The sequence below is a fragment of the Apis laboriosa genome, unplaced genomic scaffold (assembly GCF_014066325.1).
Source record: "Apis laboriosa isolate Shangri-la unplaced genomic scaffold, ASM1406632v1 scaffold16_cov148, whole genome shotgun sequence".
Lineage (NCBI taxonomy): Eukaryota > Metazoa > Arthropoda > Insecta > Hymenoptera > Apidae > Apis > Apis laboriosa.
The window spans coordinates 1464451-1483275 of NW_025222129.1; the positions used below are offsets into that span (position 1 = coordinate 1464451).

Here is an 18825-nt window from a genome sequence, read left to right on the forward strand (position 1 = left end):
ATATATATATATATATATATGTATGTATATATATATATATGTATATATGTATATATATAGACAAGGAAAGTTTCGTCGATATCGAAAGATGGTTAGCTGGTACGAATTGCGAAACTAATCCTAACCTAGAAAGAACGTACGTAGAGCATGATCGCGTGGCGTGATGGCTATCTATCGTTCGCACGGCCAAGGAGTCTCTCTTTCGGTGAGAATCGGTCCGGTGTTAAAACACCCGCGTTATTTTTGGTTCAGAGGCCTACAGAGAGATATAACCTGTCAACCGTTTCGAGCTTCTTTCCCTCTCGCTTCCTCTCTCACGTTCTTTCATTGATGCTGGCGTCAGACACCGTCCTGACGTAGATCTGGACCAGGGCCAAAATTGACCGTTTCTTGTCGGGAGCATATACGATTTGCTGGCGGCTCCTCGTTAAACACGGTTCACCAGAGTTTGCCACCGCAGGCTCGGGAATCAACAGGGTGCTTTCCTTCTCTTTCGTTCCCTCATCTTCTCTTTTCTTTTATACATTCTTCTTTTCTTCTCTCGAATTAATTTTTTTCACTTCGATTATTGATTCGAATTTCAAAAGAGAGAGAGAAAAAAAAGGAAACAATTTAAAATAGAAGCTCTCGAAATTATTTTCTATCTTCCATGGAAGATGATATTAATTTTTAATTTGCCGTTGTTTCTAGAGAGGTGAACCGGTTCTGAAAGAACTGTGTTGAAACGCAACAAATGTCGATAGAGAAGGAACCATCAAATGGGAAGAGTATTGATCGAGGCACGAGCCGAAACCGCTTCTCCATACCCGCTCTCAATTTCACAATATTCTTCCTAATCGGCCATCCGTGAATTTATGACAACTGAAGGAAGAGGGGGAAGGCACGTGTTGCTTCTCTAACTTATCCTCTCTTCTTCGTCTCGATTCCACCATTCTCACCGTTCAACGTAATAGTAGTACGGGAGAAAAAGATCACGTTTTCCAAGCTTCGATTCGGTATCATGAATTTCTTTTCCCCCCCAAAATTATAACGTAATTAATAAAGTATCTCGAATAGAAAATTTATATTCTTCTTGTTACATTGACAATAAATTCCCATAAATTGGATCTAAACTCGATGTAAATTGGGAAGTAGGAAGATAAAATCTCGATATTCGATCTCTCTCCTCGTAGAGAGGGGGGGAGAGGGAAACTGATAATTGATAATCGCATACGAAAATTCTTTTCAAGTTCGAACGTCACGTATGGCGATTGCTTGCATTCGATGAACATTGATTCGCTGCCCGAGAAAGGGGGGGAGGGGGAGAAAAAAGGCGTGGAGAGATCGATGGACGTAGATGCTAAATGCGAGCCGAGATATATATCTGTCGATAGATACGTAGTACCAGTGGTTGGGCATCGTGAAAATATTTTCATTATAAATAGCGGAAGGAGACCAACACGGAAGCCACTCGCGTGCTTTCACGAATCTTTCGCGAATGCTTCATCTCTCTGTCTCTTTTTCTCTCTCTGGAGGCGAATTCCTCCTCGTTTCTTTCCTCGGTGCATTCCTCGGTGAAAGATTTTTTTTCCAGCGAGATTCGAATCTCGATGATCGATTCGTTGCTGCGTCTTCTTTCTTTCCTTTTCTTTTCTGCCAAATGCGAAAATTATAGCAAGTTATGAGATTAGGAGAGTAGAAGCAAAGAGATGATTCCTTTTGTCTATCGGAGGAATCAACTTCCTGATTTGAATTGCCCTTTGAGGAGCAATTGATTTATGGATTTATTCTTCCAAATCTTTGAATTTCATGTTATCGAATAGATTGAACTTTCCTTTGAAGGATTTATCGAATGCTAATATTAATATTCTCAAAGAGGAAGAACTATTTGTTTCTTCTGAAAGAGAACTCGTAACCGATTGTAACGCGATTCACCGCATAATTTATTTCTATATATTCTCGAGAAACAATCTAAAAAGTTAACTTAAAGAAGAAAAATTCGATTCTCGCAAAGAAATATGTTCGATCCAAGTTTCTTTGAACGGCGTCAATAATCAAATTTATTCAAGAATTCTTGATTCTCTCGAGTGGAGGAGGAGGAGGAGGAGGAGGAAGAATTTCGTAGCCTTTTCTTTTTTCTCGAAGAAGAGAAAGAAGCGTGAAAGCACGTTTACGGGACGAACTCGATCTGTCTTTGTCGTTTATTCTCTGCCCTATTTGCCGGAATATAGGTCACGAGTTCAGCAACCCTCCGCACCCGGGTCGACTCCGCTGTACGGGTTGACCCGAATAAAATTTGTCCGGTGAACCGATTCCCCATGATTTCGTTTCGCTCCGTGTCCCACTTTATCCGCCCCCTCACCCCTTTACCGATCTTCCGTCCTATGAAATAAAAAGAAGAAGAGAAAAAAAAGGAATATTCTGCAAGAGGATTTTGAATTAAGGACAATTTCGTCAATTTGAAAATAGTCTTCCTCCTCCTCCTTCTTCACTCGAGAGAATCAAGAATCAAAGTATATATATATATATATATTCTTGAATATTGATTGATAAATTTGATTATTGATGCCGTTCAAAGAAACTTGGATCGAAGATATTTCTTTACGAGAATCGAATTTTTCTTTTAAATATTTTTTAGATTATTTCTCGAGAATAGGCATGCATTAATCTATTTTTATCATTACCGATCTTCCTTCCTATGAAATAAAAAGAAGAAGAGGAAGAGAAAAAAGAGGAATATTCTGCAAGAGGATTTTGAATTAAGGACAATTTCGTCAATTTGAAAATAATCTTCCTCCTCCTCCTTCTTCACTCGAGAGAATCAAGAATCAAAGTATATATATATATATATATTCTTGAATATTGATTGATAAATTTGATTATTGATGCCGTTCAAAGAAACTTGGATCGAAGATATTTCTTTGCGAGAATCGAATTTTTCTTTTAAATATTTTTTAGATTATTTCTCGAGAATAGGCATGCATTAATCTATTTTCATCAGAGATATTATGGATATTAAATATTATTTAATCAATCCTTTCTTCGGGAAGTTTTGATCGTCATCCTCGATTCCTGGATACCATGAAAAGGTTTCTTCTTCGAACGAATCTTATCCAACAGCCGAAAGAGCGGCAAAAGAACGTATATGATACAATGATGAAGATTAACAGGGAGCCAGCCGCGTACGTCAATGATCGTTTTAATATCGTAACGAGGGATCGACGTGTCGTCACGATACGGTTTGCGATATACAACTAAAATAATACGCGTTGAAACATCGCCAACAGAGAGAGAAAATGAGAGGTTCTTCATTGTCTTTTTTAGCTGGCAAACGGTTCTTCATTGCCTCGGGGATCGTGATCCGTTTCGCCGTATCCGCAAGAGTAGGGAATCGACGGTACAAATTTATTCGGCCACCAGCTGTTTTCGCTTTTCTCGTTGCGAACAGTCGTACAGAGCAGTATTTCCGGGAAAAATGATCGATAATTTTGCTTTCCAGGTGAATTCGTGGCTCGAATTCAAAACGGAGAATTTTTATCACCGCATTAAATCGTGATTATCCCGGTTATCCTTCTTCGATCGCTTTTGAGCTATTTTTGGGGGGAATTTTTTCTTTTTTTTTTTTTTTGGAATCATCGAACTGTTTTTCTCACGATTAATTTTCACGATGGAAAACGAAAACTGACCGACTAAAGGAGACACGTATCGACGAGGATCCCGTGCCAAAGGAGTTTGGCAGAGGCAGTCGGATTGAGTGATTAAATAGTTGCGAACGAAATGTGCGTGTACGTGTGTGTATGCGTGTGTTAAACGAACAAAGAAGCTGCTCCCTATCCGTGCAAATTTTCTGACAAAAATTTTCCGCGGGAAGATTTCGTTTTATCTCTCTCTCTCTCTCTCTCTTACTTCTAATCGTCGAAAAACTTGCTTTTTCTCTTCTTTTTCCTCGTTGAATTGAGAAAAAGGAGGAACAAGCTGGACGATGGATACTTTAACATCTTGAAAGGAGGAGGATCTCTCCGCCGGAGACCGGAAGCACGGCTCGACGGCCACCGACGGGATTGATATTTATAGAAGAGGCACCCGCTTCGATCGAAGTTCCGATCGGAGTTTGCTCGTTGTTCGATGAAAAATCCTCGACGATGGCAAATTTTCACCAAGTTCCTACGAAATTCACCTGTGTTGTGCGTTCACAGCCGCGCGTGCCCCTTTCTCCACGTTGATCCCACTTTTAAAATTAAAAAAAAAAACTCAATCTTGGGGAGTGGAATAACTTGTTCTTTGCGGAAATATCGAAGATCCTTCCCAGTTTTGCGCCTTTCTCTCTCTCTCTCTCTCTCTCTCTCTCTCTCTCTCTCTCTCTCTCTCTCTCTCTCGACTGTTGGTTTCGTTCGCTTATAAATTCGCCGCGTATAAATCTTGGAGACAACGGATGGAAAGTAGATTTATGATAGAAAGGAATACAAATTTTATTATACATCGTATATATAAAAATTATTATTAATATTAATTATTAACGAATCGTCCGATGAAATTTCTTCGAAACGAAGAAGGGAAACATCGAATCGATGTTTGTCACTGATTAATCGAGAAGAGAAAGAAGATAGGGGGAAGCGGGGGTAGTCCTCGAAAAGAGATATCCTTATTCGAAAATGTTTAACACGCAGAGGGTGGCCGATGCGTCTGTCCAGGGAGAGTAGGTCGTTTCCATGGCGACAAGGGGTGCATCGGACTGGCACGTATCGCTAAACCGAACGTACTCCCCTGGCGGCCTCTAACCTCCCCCATATATCCCGCCTCCTGCGGAATATACATCCTACCGGCCGCCTCCTCGTGGCTGGGTCATCCCTCCCGCAGGAATTGGGTTACTTCCTGGAATTGGCTTCTCCGCGAGCGCGCGAAAATATTCCTCCCTTCCTCCCTTCGCCCCAATTGCCCCTCCTCGATCAAACGCAGTTCTCGCGCAGATCGTTCTTTCCTAAGATGATTGTCGATCGTGTAATTATTCTTATTATTATTGTTTTATTCGTCGATTAATTTTCACGGAACGATTAACCCTTTGCGCTTCACACAATGGTGGCTCTCACCAGGCATCCATTTGGATCGATGCGGCAATTCGAACGGCGACGATATTTATATTTATTGCGTTTGATCTCTCTTCAGATATCGAATCGAATATTCGCTAAGATATTTACGTGCAATCTTGTAAAGAGTGGAATATGGATATACTATTCGAATTATTTTCAAAGTTTGGCAAGCATGGAATGAACGGTGGAATGAAAGTAGAGTTCGAGCGAGGGTGAGTTCGATTTCTCGTTGTCGAATGATTATTTCTATTCTACATATTCTATATATTTAAGAAATTGACGGATAAGGGAAAGTAGCGATGAAAATAGAGATATGGTAAAAGAGAAGGTGAAAAATAAGAATAATGGACGAGTGTGAATGAGAGCATGTTATATTATATCGTAAGGTTTGCTGTGAACGAAATAAGAAAGGTGAAAGACATCGACGAAACATCGCGAGGATGCATCTTGGATCCTTATTTTATTAAAATATCGCACAAAACAACGATATAGACTTCAATATTCGACTATAATTTTCTTTCTTTATACGCAAACATACGTGAAATATTAAAATATAAAAGTTTTATATATTAATTTGCGTGTGAAATCATTTCAAGTTGGAAGAAGAAATTCATCGAACGGGTGCGGGAAATCGTTCGGCCGAGGGAAAAAGGGTTGCGCCGCCTGGAGCGCAAAGGGTTAATCCTTGACCCACTCTCGTCGCATATCTTTTTTATCCCTGTATCGAGCGAACGATCATCTCCTCCTAGGAGTTGTTCCATCATCGAAGATCGATTCGTCCAAACCTTAATCTATTTTTAGCATCGTGTATCGTTTTTTTTTTTTTTTTTTTTTTAAGGCGGAAAATAATATTTGCGCAACGTGATATCGAGAGATCGGTAAACGAAACGCGCCCCTTTTTTTTTTTTAATCCTATCACCCTCATCCCCCTCCGTCCCCATCCCTCCGTTGTCATCCGAGGGAACGATATCTCTGATGCGTCATCGGGAGGAATAGCCTGGTGGACGTATCGCGTGTCGGAAGTCGTCGAACAGGTCGAAAAGAATCCAACCTCGAACGTCGTATATTCGAACGAAAACTCTATCTTTTTTTTTCTTCCTCTTTCTTTCTTTCTTTCTATCTTTCTTCCTTCTTTTTTCTTTTTCTTTTTCTAATTCGAACCAGGGACATCGAAGACCTAGTTCTTCTTTCCTCAAACGAGGACACCCTGTATTATTCCAGGGGATACCAGAGGTGCACGACCTAGTTACGCTTGGGCGTGTTATACGGATCATAGTTACCGTTCGCGGCAATACACGTGTACGGACAGAAACCATTTTATATATATATATATATATATATATATATATATATATATATATATATATATACTACTTTAAGAAATTATACGATAGTTTCCACGGAAACGTGACTCTCCCGAACACGTAGAGATAGAAAAAGTTTTTAAAGCGGGTCCTATTTCACGAGTTCCGTCGTACGTGTGATCATTGGCAAGATAATATTGTACGTCGATTTTTCGATTGAATTTATTTCGATCTTTCGAGGATTTCGAACGAATAGTTTTTTTATCGAAGAATTCTCAACGCAACGACGAGATTTTTCAGCAGAGTTTTCGATTGTTGAGTGTTAAAGAGGCTAAAAAGAAAAAAAGAAAGGAAGATTAAAGGGGAAGAAGGAAAGCAGAGGTTGAATCGTATCGAGGAAATTGACCACTCTCTAGCTCTTATTCAGTTCAAGCTCGCGTGTGCATTGCCAGGCAATTTGTAACTTTCAACCGTGCTATATGATCGTGTGATTGGTGCACACGTCCGGGAATAGTTAATAGTAATTATATCGATTATTTCTATCGTTGTTTCTTTCTTTCATTGTTTAAAGTACGATATACATATACAATATACAATATACATATACAATACCTTAGACAAGGGTCTACTTCACCTTCAAAGGAAGGGTAAAGGGTTTATTTCTTTCTGATAATTCTGATTCTAATTTACTCTGTTAAAGAAGAAAGGAAAAGAAAGAAAAAAGAAAATGTCGAAAAATCTTCCGTCTTTCGGATATCCCCTCCCTCGCCTCGCCTCGTAATTTCTACCGTACCGATCACGCCACACTCTTATTTTAAAATTCTATCCTCCGATTTTGTTCAAGATACGGCCAGAATTTCTGAAAGTTTAAAAATTTCATGAAAAAGATTACAAATCATAACGATATCGTGCGATTAAAATCACAGCCGAGGAACAGTGACTCACTCGACACCCGGTACACTCGAAACACGCGCACGCGTGTACTTGCCCGACACACGTATTCTCTCTCTCTCCCCCTCTCTATCCTGCTCCCTTCAGAACCATTCCTCCTCCATTCGATCTCCATTCTCGTCCGTATTCCTTCCTCTCTTATCTTTGCCAGGCTTTTCAATTCTCCCCTGCTCGTACTCTCCGCTTTTTCGACATTTTCCATCCCTCTCTCGCGCCTTGGCTGCTTTTCTCTGCCTGGTATTCCTCCCCTCCTCTCTCTCTCTTTCGCTTCCTCCGTCCCTCCCTCTAACCAGAGTCTGTCTCGCGCGCTCTCGATACCGCTCTCCTCGTCGAGTTCGCGAATCGAGGGACCGCGCCACGTTTCTCTCTCAGTCTCTCGCGCAAAGCGGTTTCGTGGCGACGTATAGTTGCACGCGCGATAGATAGATTGTGGTTGGTCCAGGTCTCTCCTACGTTTTGCCTCTTTCTCTTCCTCCTCGTGTTGTGCGTGTTGTGTCTCTTTTTTCTCTCCATTCTTCTCTCTCTCTCTCTTTCTCTTCTACTCTCCTCCTTCTCGGTGGCGAGGAAGTTTTTTTCTCCTCTTCGCTTCTCGGGTTTCCCTTTCGAGTTTTTTATTACAAACACATACAAATACACATACATTTCCCCTTCTTCCGCCGGAAGATGATGGCGGTATCGGTGTGTCGTCTCGCGGGCGAGAGCATGGATCGTCACCGTGAAAAAAGGAACGCGGTGACGGTTGGTTCGGACTCGTGAAGAAGGAGATCGGAGGCCCCTCGACGGAGAAAGAAAGAGTGTACTGCTATTTTCGAGACGCCGTGGAGCCCGGCCAACGTGCGTGCGTGCGTGCGTGCCTGCGTTCGTTCGTTCGTTCGTTCGTTCGGTTCACGGTAGGAAAAAAAAAAAAGAAAGAAAACGAGAGGGAATCGCGGGTGGAAGCAATCTACGATGGATCCTGCGAATTGTTGGGCATCTCTTGCTCACGTACATCTTCGATCTCGAGATTTGTTTTATGCGTACGTTGCATAAAAGAAAAAGTAATTCTCGTGCACTCGTGAATTTAATTTAATTTAATTTAATTTGGAGGAAGAGGAGGAGGAGGAGGAGGAGGAGGAGAGAATAACAGAGAAGAATGAAGATGATGATCGAGTCGAATCGTTTGAGCGATCTATATCTGGCGAGCGATCGAATCCCTGATTGATCGATCCCTGGACCCGCATTAACCCGCATTAACCTTCCGTCGAATTGAATTTAAGAAAGATCGAATCGTGGGCTGGCGTTGCACGCCGTTGTGCTTAGAAGGAAAAAATCAAATCGCTCTCGCGTCTTGACGATAATTTCGTTACGTGTCCTTTTGCAAATGCGTTCCCCTCTGTGTTTTATCCGTGAAGCTCGAGAACTGACCTATCTGAAATGCACTTATCGAGTTCGAATGAGGAAAAACTCGTCGAATAATCGTCGTTCCCTCTCTCGAGCTGATTCTCATCTTTTTTTCTCTGTTAATTTCTAGAGCGTGACAAGTATAACTTCGAGGAAACTTCGGAAAATTAATCGTGAATATATATATACGTGAAAGGAAATAGATTTCAACGACGATGATCGAATAGTGAATTGTGCAGGATTTTTCGTGTAACGCAGTGAGAGTAAAGTTTGGTTTTGATCAAGAGAGAAGAGAGAGAGAGAGAGAGAGAAAGAGAAAAAGAGAGGAAAAAAAGGATGTCTCAAACGAAGAAATAACCGTTGTCTTCGAGTATTCACTTCGTCGCAATGATTCTTGCTCTTTGTCGATTAATCGTCATGGAGATTGGTCTCTGGAGGTTGGTTATGGTTTTACCACGCCGATTCCTTCCTTCGACATCGTTTTTTTCCCTTTTCACCGTATATATAGAGATAGACGATTATATATACAAATCGAAGCGCAGGAGGGAAATCGAGGGAAATATCTCTATTGAGATACTCGCAAATTTATAAATCTCTCGTAATCTTCGATAAACTGGATGCTTTTACCGCCATAATTAGATTACCTTCGTACCTATGGTGTTTGCGATCTTAAATCTAATCATGTATACGATAATTTTTTGCAAACAACTTGTGAAAAAAAGTTTTATTTCTCGATCTGTTCGAGAGAAGAAATTTTTTATTTCTCGCTTAACGTAATTTTTTTGTCACGCGTAACACCGCTTGCATGCACGAAATTGTAAAAGCTCTGATCAACAAACAAATATTCGATTAACTCAAATCTCGAAAGATCGAGAAGTATCCATAAGTATTAACGTTTTTTCTTTTTTTTTTTTATTTCCAACGATACATAATCAAATTTTTACGTTTTTTTTCCCCCCTCGTTCTTTCTNATCAAATTTTCACGTCTTTTTTCCCCCCCTCGTTCTTTCTTTCTTTCTTTTTTTTTTTTTATTTTTCCTACAAAGTCATGACTCGTTGTGTTGTATCTGCTTACAGAGTGTACGATGTTGGAAGGTGGACGTGCAGTGATTTGGCTCCTTGTATCAGCCCCACGAGCTGCACGCCACCCGAAAGATTCACGTACTAACCCAGTTGCACCTGTTTGAACCCACCAGTTGCAGAGTCTGCACCGTAACCCCATGACGCATTTAACACATGGCCCGCCTGGAGAGTAAGTGTTATTCACGCTCACGATCTTACGTCTCTCTCTCTCTCTCTCTCTCTCTCTCTCTCTCTCTCTCTCTCTCTCTCTCTCTCTCTCTCTCTATCTATCTATCTATCTATCTATCTATCTATCTATCTATCTATCTATCTATCTATCTATCTATCTATCTATTTCTATCTCTATCTCTATCTCTATCTTTTTCTTTTTGCTCCCTTTCGCTTCTCTTTCCAAATCTTGATTCGTTACGCAGACAAAATATTTCCAAGAGATTAATCCGTTCGTTTCCGTTACACCTTACGTACGTTGCCGATTCGGATCAAAGAAAATTGTATTGGGACGGAAATACGGATCGGAATGAAAATGCTTTTTTTTTTCTTTTCTTTTTCTTTTAAAAATCTGGGCATGCCAAGACACTTAAAGAGGCTTGAAAAGATACGAAAAGGATACGATAAGTGGGTTTTGTTTCCAGTACCAAGTATAGTGGTGCATAAAGGCAGCAGGTCGCACAGCCGACCTGACAGTCCCACGGTGGTGGTGCGAGGAGGTATGCCCACACTGCCGTCCTCCAGGCAAGGCTTCGTCGCGAGTGGCTCGAACGCGTCGTATCAGAACAGCACGGAGCCGGATATGTTGGACGGGAATGCCAATCCGAATGTCGGCTCCTCTCCCGCATCGAATTCGCACCATCGTGGCGGCACACCCTCCTGCCCCCCCGACAACAAATCGGACACAGAGAACAAAAACTTTCGCAACAGGGTACGTGTTGCGTATACGTGTGTGTCTGTGAAGATTCTGAGAGAGAGAGAGAGAGAGAGAGAGAGAACGAAAGAAAGAAAGAAAACGAAATTTTCCGGATGGTTGGTTCGCGATGGCGGTTTAAAGCACGAACGTGAAATATAATTTTTAGACGAGTACGAAAGTGAAGTTGCTGGTGAGGAGTCATGCTATGAGAGAGTCGACGTCTCCCCCGAGGGAGGCGCACAACAACGGTTCATCATCGTCCCCGCACAGCCCGCAATCGGTCGACGGCGAGAAGAAGTTCGTTGGAAACCTGTCTCCCAATTCCGCTAACGCGAAGCTCAATAACAACGAGCCGATGTTCAACAGCAATCTTTGCCCGAATCAGTCCCCGAAGCAAATGCGTAACACAGCCACCTCACCCACCTACCGAACTCCGTCACGAAATGGTAACAAAATGGCTTGCCCCGCACCCTCCCCCCTTCTCCCCCTGCGTCCCCCTTAATGTCGAGTCGCGAGATTTAACGGCGATTATCTTCTTCTTTCTCATCCCCATCGCAGACACAGAAACAGAACAGACACGAAGACAGACACGTTTCTCCTGATCGCAGGTCAATCTAGTCCCTCTCAAGTTCACTCGCCAAAGAATAATCAAACGTCGCCGACGAATGGTGGGGGGAAGTCGGCGGAGAGCCAGCGGAGTTCCAAGATGACGGGGACGCCACACGCGATCCAGAAATGCAATAACTGCGCGAAGAACAATCAAAACGATCGTCCAGGTTTACTTCAAACGCCCGTGTCCCCGACGAAGTCCGGCCAACCGCTCCAGCACTCGCCCAAGAGCACGAACCTGGCGCAGAACAGCAATCATCAGCACTGCAAGTCGGAGCAGCGTAGACCGAGCACGTTGAACGTTTGCAACAGCCAATGCTCGTCGACCCAGTGCGGCAATACCCTGTCCGTGAACAGCAGGCCTGGCTCGCGGCACAAGTTGAGACATCAGAATTCTTCCCAGGGTAGTTTCGACAGCGCCTCCCCTTGCCTCTCGCGAGGTTCGTCCTTACGTAATTAATTAACTTTCGGATGAAATTCCCTTTATCCCTGTATTCGTACGTATATACATATATATATATATATATATATATTCGTACCGAGCATCGATTCGTTCGTCGAATTTTTAAGGAGGAGAGAAAAAAAAAAGAAAAAAAACAACGAATCCTTTTTCTTCGCAGATAGTAGTACGGAATTGTACACGGACAGTACAGGGATAGATCTGGAACATTTCATCGCCGAGACCATAAATCGTAATCAGAAGGATCGAACGGTGCTGTTGAAAATCGAGAAAGATCTGATAGAGTTCGCGAGGGACAAGCAGAAAGTCTGTCACAAGTTTCCGAACATGTCCTCGTACAACAGGATGTTGGTGCATCGCGTGGCCGCTTACTTCGGTATGGAGCACAACGTGGACCAATCCGGTTCGAGCGTGATAGTGACGAGGACGAAAAACATGCGAATACCGAACACCCGTTTCAAGGAGCACATAAGGGACGATTTGATATTATCCGAGGAGCCGAGGAGAAGCATATTGAAGAGGGACTCGAACTCGTTCGAGGACAGTTTCAACTTCAAATCGCCGGATAGATTGTCGGGCGATTATTGCCGGCAGAACAAGAGTTTCGAGGAGAGGGAGGAGGAGTACGAGCGCGCAAGGCGAAGGATATTTAAGGATAGCAGCGGGGAGAGCGGCGAGGTTACATCCTGGCCTTACTGGTCCTCCTCGGAAAGCTCCGACGCCTCTGCGAGGTATCGTTTGTTACATCCGTCGGATCACACGATCATGAGGTGAATATCCTGTTGAATGAAAGTTTTCTATTATTGCGTTTTCTATTAACGCGTCGAGTAATAAGTAACAGCGAGATTATGTTACCTGTATACGTATGTATGTATATATATATATATATGTATATGATGTATATGTATATATATGTATAGGCAAACGAAGCTCTTGAAAGGAGAATCTTTAGATGGAAGGGAATCCTGTCGGGGTTCGGTACTGAGACCATCCGTTTCCAAGTCCTTTAGCTTCGGTGGTTATACCAGGGGAATGCTTTCTAGAGGGGACAGTGTTACATCTACTCATAGTGCAGGAGCTCGCCTTATGAAGCAAGGTTCGCTTCTTAAATTCTTTTCAAATATTCTCTTCTTTCTCTGTGTGCGTGTATGTCTATCGTGAGTGTGTGCGTTCATTTAAATTTTATAAAAATATCGAAATAGATCTATATAAATTAGAATATTGAATCTGTTGCAGACTCAGGTGCTAGTATGTGTTCACGGCTTAGCCCTTCGAGTAGCGGTTATAAATCGCAAAGCCAGCGCAGCGATGCCACGATATCACCGTCTCCATCGCCATCCCCCGTGGCAACGATGACCTGCAGTCATACCCAAGTATCTAGTCAGGATCTCGCCTCCCCGGAATCGAATAATCAGACGGTAATGTGGGCGGTTACCAGTATATCGAGCGTGCCGCCGGGTAGCATAATTATTAATCCGCAAACGAATCAACCGTACACGAATCCGGATGGTTCGATTTATCGCTTCGATCCAGAGAATCCACCTAAATTTTATACAGCTTCGTTGTCTCACGAGAACGAGAGAAACGATAACGTGTCGCCCGCGAAAATTATAGAAACATCCGAGCCATCCAAAATAACGGGTAAAAATGAGAATAGAAAGAGATCGCAATCCAACAAGCACAACGGTGGCAACAATGCAACGACAGTGACCCACGTGACGAACTCGGCAACGTCGCCGAGTTTGCCGTTCACCCCACCACCTCGAGATAATCCAGGACCATTGCGACAGCAACAGCAACAGCCGCAGCAGCAACAAACTCTAGTCAAATCGTCGTCGACGGTGCAAACTTGTAATCACAACCAAGCAGCTCAAACATACGCGACCTACGTACCTACCTCAGAACCGTTCAACCAGAGTGTCTATCCACCACCCCATGTGGGACAACAGACTGTGATGATGGCCCCCCATCCGAGTCAGAGTCAGGCGAATGTTCAAAACAATGGCCAGAGCGATGTGTTTAACCAGAATTCGGTTTACGCGAATTATGCAGCAGTACCTGTGCAGCAAGGACCAGTATCGCAGACAACGGAGATAACCGAATTGTCTGGATATTTTATGGGCATGAGCATCTACGATCAACGTGTAAGTGGTGATAATCATTCTACGCCACCGCACTCTTACCCGCAACCGCAACCATCTACTACGAATCAAACGAATCTGCAAAATGTGCAGACGATGCCGCAAAATTATTGGCAACCACCACCTAATTCCGTACTGGTATGAACTATTACGTTATTCTATATATATATATATATATATATATATTTTTATAATTTCACATCTTTTATCTTTTGTATTATTTTCTAGCCGCAACAAACAATGTACTTCGTACCTCCGCCTGGTGCGGCACTTTCGGTTAGCCAAGGTCCAGGCGATAGACAACAGTTGCACCAGCAACAAAGATTTCCAACAAATTATTCTTTCAATGCACAAACTATGACTCCTCCGAGCCAATCGAATTGTAGGTAGATTTTCTAAGATTTTTCTAAATTATTATTTCGCATAATCGCGTATTTCTGAATTATGTAATAAATATTATTTGTTTTAACATTTTTCTTCTATTTTGTAGCTAATTACGTGGGTACTTATCCAGTCCCTTACAACTCGATGCCGGCTGTGACACCAGCACCAGGGGATTACACGTATCAGCCACCGGTTCACATGGTCCCTACGTACTATCCACCGAGTCAAACGACGATTCAACCACCACCTGTCATGTACAGAGTACCGACACCACCAAATACTCCAACTTCTAATCAGGTAAAAATAGTCACTGTTTTAATTTCAAAATATTTATTACGACTAGATAAAAGTATGTATAAATATCCCATCCTGTAATCAATACATAGATGCCTGGGGTGCCATTGATGTATGTCAACTCCGGCAGCTATCCACCACCAACGATGGTATCCAATGGGACTTTTGGTCATCAGGTCGGACACAATGGCACATCTCCAGCGCCTCCTGGAACTTATATGACTCCTGCGCTGGTTCCCAATCTCGTGTTTAGGCAAAATGTTCCCGTAAGTTGTACTATTGTACCAGAAATGGAGAAAAATCTTATATTCAACTATTATTATTATTATTTTCTTTTTCAGGTCGTTGCTGGTGTTCGAGCTTCAACGCCAGGTAATTCTCAGAAAACGAGCAGGTCGCCGACTCCAGCACACGAGTTGTTCGGAAGTGGGAGCGGGGACAGAAGCGCACAACCCCAACCACGCTACCCACTGCCAATGTATCAGGGTGTCCATATTGTCCAAGGTATAATATATATACGTTTTAGAGGAGCATTTTTATCGATCTACGGATTTTTGGATTTTTCATATAATCTCTTTACAGGAGATATGAGATTGATGCATCCCGCAGTGCCAGCTAATCCGCGATTGCAGTATGCGCCAGTACCATCACCACCTGTTGTTCAAGGTTGTCCACGACCGTATCGACCACCTTCTTATTCGTCGAACACCTCAGGCGCTGGTACACCCACATCGTTCGATGGGAGAAATCAGAAAATTCGTAAACAGAGGTGATTTCGATAGCGAAAACATTTACTCGATATCGTTTCAAAGTGTTGCAAAATACGCGATTGCAATATTGAAATGGAAAAGAGAGATGGTAACGTTAATTTGTGTTTATATTAGGTCCAAAGTAACACCGTTGCCACTAACAGGCGCGCGGCCCAATCTTTATCAGACTCCTTCCATGCCGTCGCTCTCGTCTAACGTTCCGAAAGATATCAGAGAAGGTAAGAACCGATATTACCGATATTAATCGGTTAGATGTTCGCTCGGTACGTTGCTTGAAAGTTTTGTTACTTTCTATTTTTGTTCCGCTTATAAAGAACGAAATGTGACACAATTTTTGACACGTTCTTGTATCTCCTTAAAAGCGAAACCTGTGGAAGACAATATGATATAAGGTACAGAACTTCAGTAATAAAATATTACGAAAAAAAAAAAAAAAAAAAAAAAAAGAATACACACGGTTATCTACATATTGTTACATAGGTGCTTCTTCACATGCGTTGATTTCGCTTTGTCGATATTTGTTGTTCGTGTGAAAATGTGGCTGGAATATTATGCTTCCTATTTTGCTCAAAGCTTTTGCTTTGTTGATACAAGTAAATTGGTGAAAATTATTGCATTCTTTTTCGATGAAATAAAAAAAAAAAAATAAGAAGCATACATTTTTCAGAGCATATTCGACTGTAGCACTGTACGCTTACACACTCACGCGCACAGGTTTCTGTAAGAATATTTACTTTTTTCTTATCCATGACGCGAACATATTATGTTTGCTGCACAATGATCTAATTTTTTATCATTCTTTTTTTTAGAGAGATATTATCGAAACATACATCGAAACAGAAACGTCATGATGAATCTTTGATTCGAAAATGACAATTTTTTAATTTTTTTCCTTGTGTTTTTGTTTGTTTGTTTGTTTGTTTTTTTTCGGTACTAGATACAGCTACACAACACTTGCAATTCATCGTGCGATCTTTATATGTGGAAATACGCTTTAGTTATTATCGATATTTATGACGTACTGAGACACTCGTTTAACGCAATCCTGATTTGCACAACAATAATTCACTGGCATTGTATCGACGTGGATCGACGATGGGAACCAGCGCTACTCTCAGAAATTAATTTTTTAATTACAGGGACCGTGAAGGTGACAATCACCCGTCGAAACCAACTGGTACAATATTAAATACTACTGGGCCAATATTGAATGGAGGATCAGCAGAACGAAGGATGTAAAAGAAAAGACAATTGAATCTTTGAAACATGCCGATTGAAAAGAACCGAATGAAGCAGCTCGTGGTTATACCGCTATACATACACGATTCTTATTATTAAATATTAATAATACTTTTGATTAAATATCTAAGGAAAAAAAGAGAGATATAAAAAGCATACACTTAATAGGAAATTCAAATCTTGTTACAAATCGGGAAAGGAATAAATAAGAAAGAGAAGTGTAATTATAAAAAATGTAAAAACGAATTATATATCCCTTTTGATAAAACCTGGAGAGTGATGAAAATAACGGGAAAGCAGAAAAAAAAAAAAAAAGAAAAAAAGAAAAAGAAAAAACCATATTGAATTCATTCGTATTAACTTATAGTAATAAAATCTGATTATTATCAGAAACTTTCAAACAAAAAAAAAAAACAACAGAGAGGGGAAGACATCGGAGGAAAATGTATTGCGTGTACAAAAAGAAGGATAATATGTGCGTTGTTTTTTTTTTTTTTTTTTCTTTTTTTTTTCTTTTTTCTTTTTTGGCGTATAGGGGGCACGATAGACACAGTGGTACACACCAAACAGAGTTACTGAACAGAATTTTAACTATTACAATTATTATATATTATATATACAGTATATTATATTATATCTGGAGATATTTTAATCGCGGTTTTACAGATACTATATGAATGTGAGATTTACTTTTAAGGAAAGGTACTTTTAAAGTGAACACAGATATATACGCATGGATTTTCTGGACCGCTCTACAGATCAGTCTCTCGACCGACCAGGGAATCCTCATTTAAAATAACGATAAAACTAATATACGAGTATAATAATAAACACGTTACTGAGTACGTTTACAATAGTACCGCATGTCGCTGTCCAATTAGAATCTCTGGATCGGTTCTACGTTCTATCGGGAATGATCATTGCTCACTGATTCTTCTGTGTACTGCCACCAAAGAGTTGCGTTAATCTTAAAGAAATTAAAAAGTATATAAAAAAAAAAAAAATAAAAAATAAAAAAAAAATAACCAAAAAAAGAAAAACAAAAAGAAAAGAAGAAGGAAGAACGAGAGAGAAAGAGAGAGAGAGATAGAGAAAATTGCTGCCAGTTGTGATTCATGGACAGAATGAAATTATTTGCTACCTCAATTTTATATATCGAAAAGATTTTTCACATTTATCGGCCTTTTACGGATTTATGAATTAAGAAAGCTTTTAATTCTATTTCATTCAAAACCAATGAGGGTATATCGTCGATATATATATATATATATATATATATATATATATTTCGCAAAGTGATTTATTGTAAATAAGTAATTGCTTGACGAAAATATTTTCATAGGGGGAGAAAAAGATTGGAAGAATTTTTCCCCTCCTCTCTCCCCCTGGCATAATTCATTGTCTCCCTGATATTTTTGCATTCTTAAAAAGAAAAATCCTTAACGCTTCTGATCTCTGACGATTACTTTAGTAACAAGTTAACATTGTTGCTCGTGAAGAAGAAAAAAAAAAAAAAAAAAAAGAAAAGAAAATGTAAACGTATTCAGTACATGGGTCTATCTATATCTATAGTTCGACACAAGTAGTTAAGTAGCGCGAAACCATCACAGCTTAGTATCAGGAGAAAAAAAGAAAAAAAAGGAAAAAAGAAGAAAAAAACATGCGTCTCTTTAAAAAACGTTTTTTTTTTTTTTTTTTTTTTTTTTATATATATATATCTTCTTCCTTTTTTCTTCTTCTTTTCCGTTCTCTCATTGTCCGTAAATAGGGAATTGTTGTGAACTTTTTAGCCGATACGACAGGAAAACGCGCACGTTCACGACGATTTATTTCACGTAACATGATTTCCTTCTGGGAAAAAAAATGAAACGGGACGCTTTACATACACATATACACACATACACACGTACACATATACACAATAACTATGATTCGTCTTCCAAGCTTCACAGCACGCTTCTGGATCCTATCTAGATATCCGAGCTATGCAATTATTAGATATACTTTTCATGCCCAAATTCTGCGAAGAAGCAATATATGTATCAGTTTGGCAGCGGTGATGGTTGACGCGTGATCGTCGTAATTAATAATGTCTCCGTCTGTGAAAAAAAAAATTCATCTGTGGATCAACGTACATCGATCCTCGCCTCGTTATTTATTTTGTATCGATCGATCAAAAAAAAAATGGAAAAAAAAAAAAAGAAAAAAGAAAAAAAAAATGAGATAATTTAATTTATGCA

At 40.7% G+C, this 18825-nt stretch overlaps 1 protein-coding gene across 15 annotated transcripts in view; it reads left to right on the forward strand.

The window, feature by feature from the left end:
• The window catches only part of LOC122711031 (cAMP-regulated phosphoprotein 21), a 24226-nt gene extending 5401 nt beyond the window's left edge, over positions 1 to 18825 (forward strand). For 5 of the 15 annotated variants that reach the window (XM_043929414.1, XM_043929412.1, XM_043929415.1 and 2 more), the window contains 13 exons: positions 9779 to 9953; positions 10417 to 10703; positions 10855 to 11134; positions 11297 to 11737; positions 11918 to 12527; positions 12678 to 12853; positions 12994 to 14036; positions 14127 to 14280; positions 14389 to 14579; positions 14669 to 14842; positions 14918 to 15345; positions 15461 to 15564; positions 16486 to 18825. In XM_043929414.1, coding sequence (XP_043785349.1) covers positions 9938 to 9953; positions 10417 to 10703; positions 10855 to 11134; positions 11297 to 11737; positions 11918 to 12527; positions 12678 to 12853; positions 12994 to 14036; positions 14127 to 14280; positions 14389 to 14579; positions 14669 to 14842; positions 14918 to 15345; positions 15461 to 15564; positions 16486 to 16535 — 3954 coding nt within the window. In that variant the 5' untranslated portion in view covers positions 9779 to 9937 and the 3' untranslated portion in view covers positions 16536 to 18825. Of the gene's footprint in view, positions 1 to 7338; positions 8359 to 8831; positions 9139 to 9778; positions 9954 to 10416; positions 10704 to 10854; positions 11135 to 11296; positions 11738 to 11917; positions 12528 to 12677; positions 12854 to 12993; positions 14037 to 14126; positions 14281 to 14388; positions 14580 to 14668; positions 14843 to 14917; positions 15346 to 15460; positions 15565 to 16485 lie in introns of those variants that run through there. The other 10 variants (XM_043929424.1, XM_043929425.1, XM_043929422.1 and 7 more) reach the window with 9 other exon arrangements.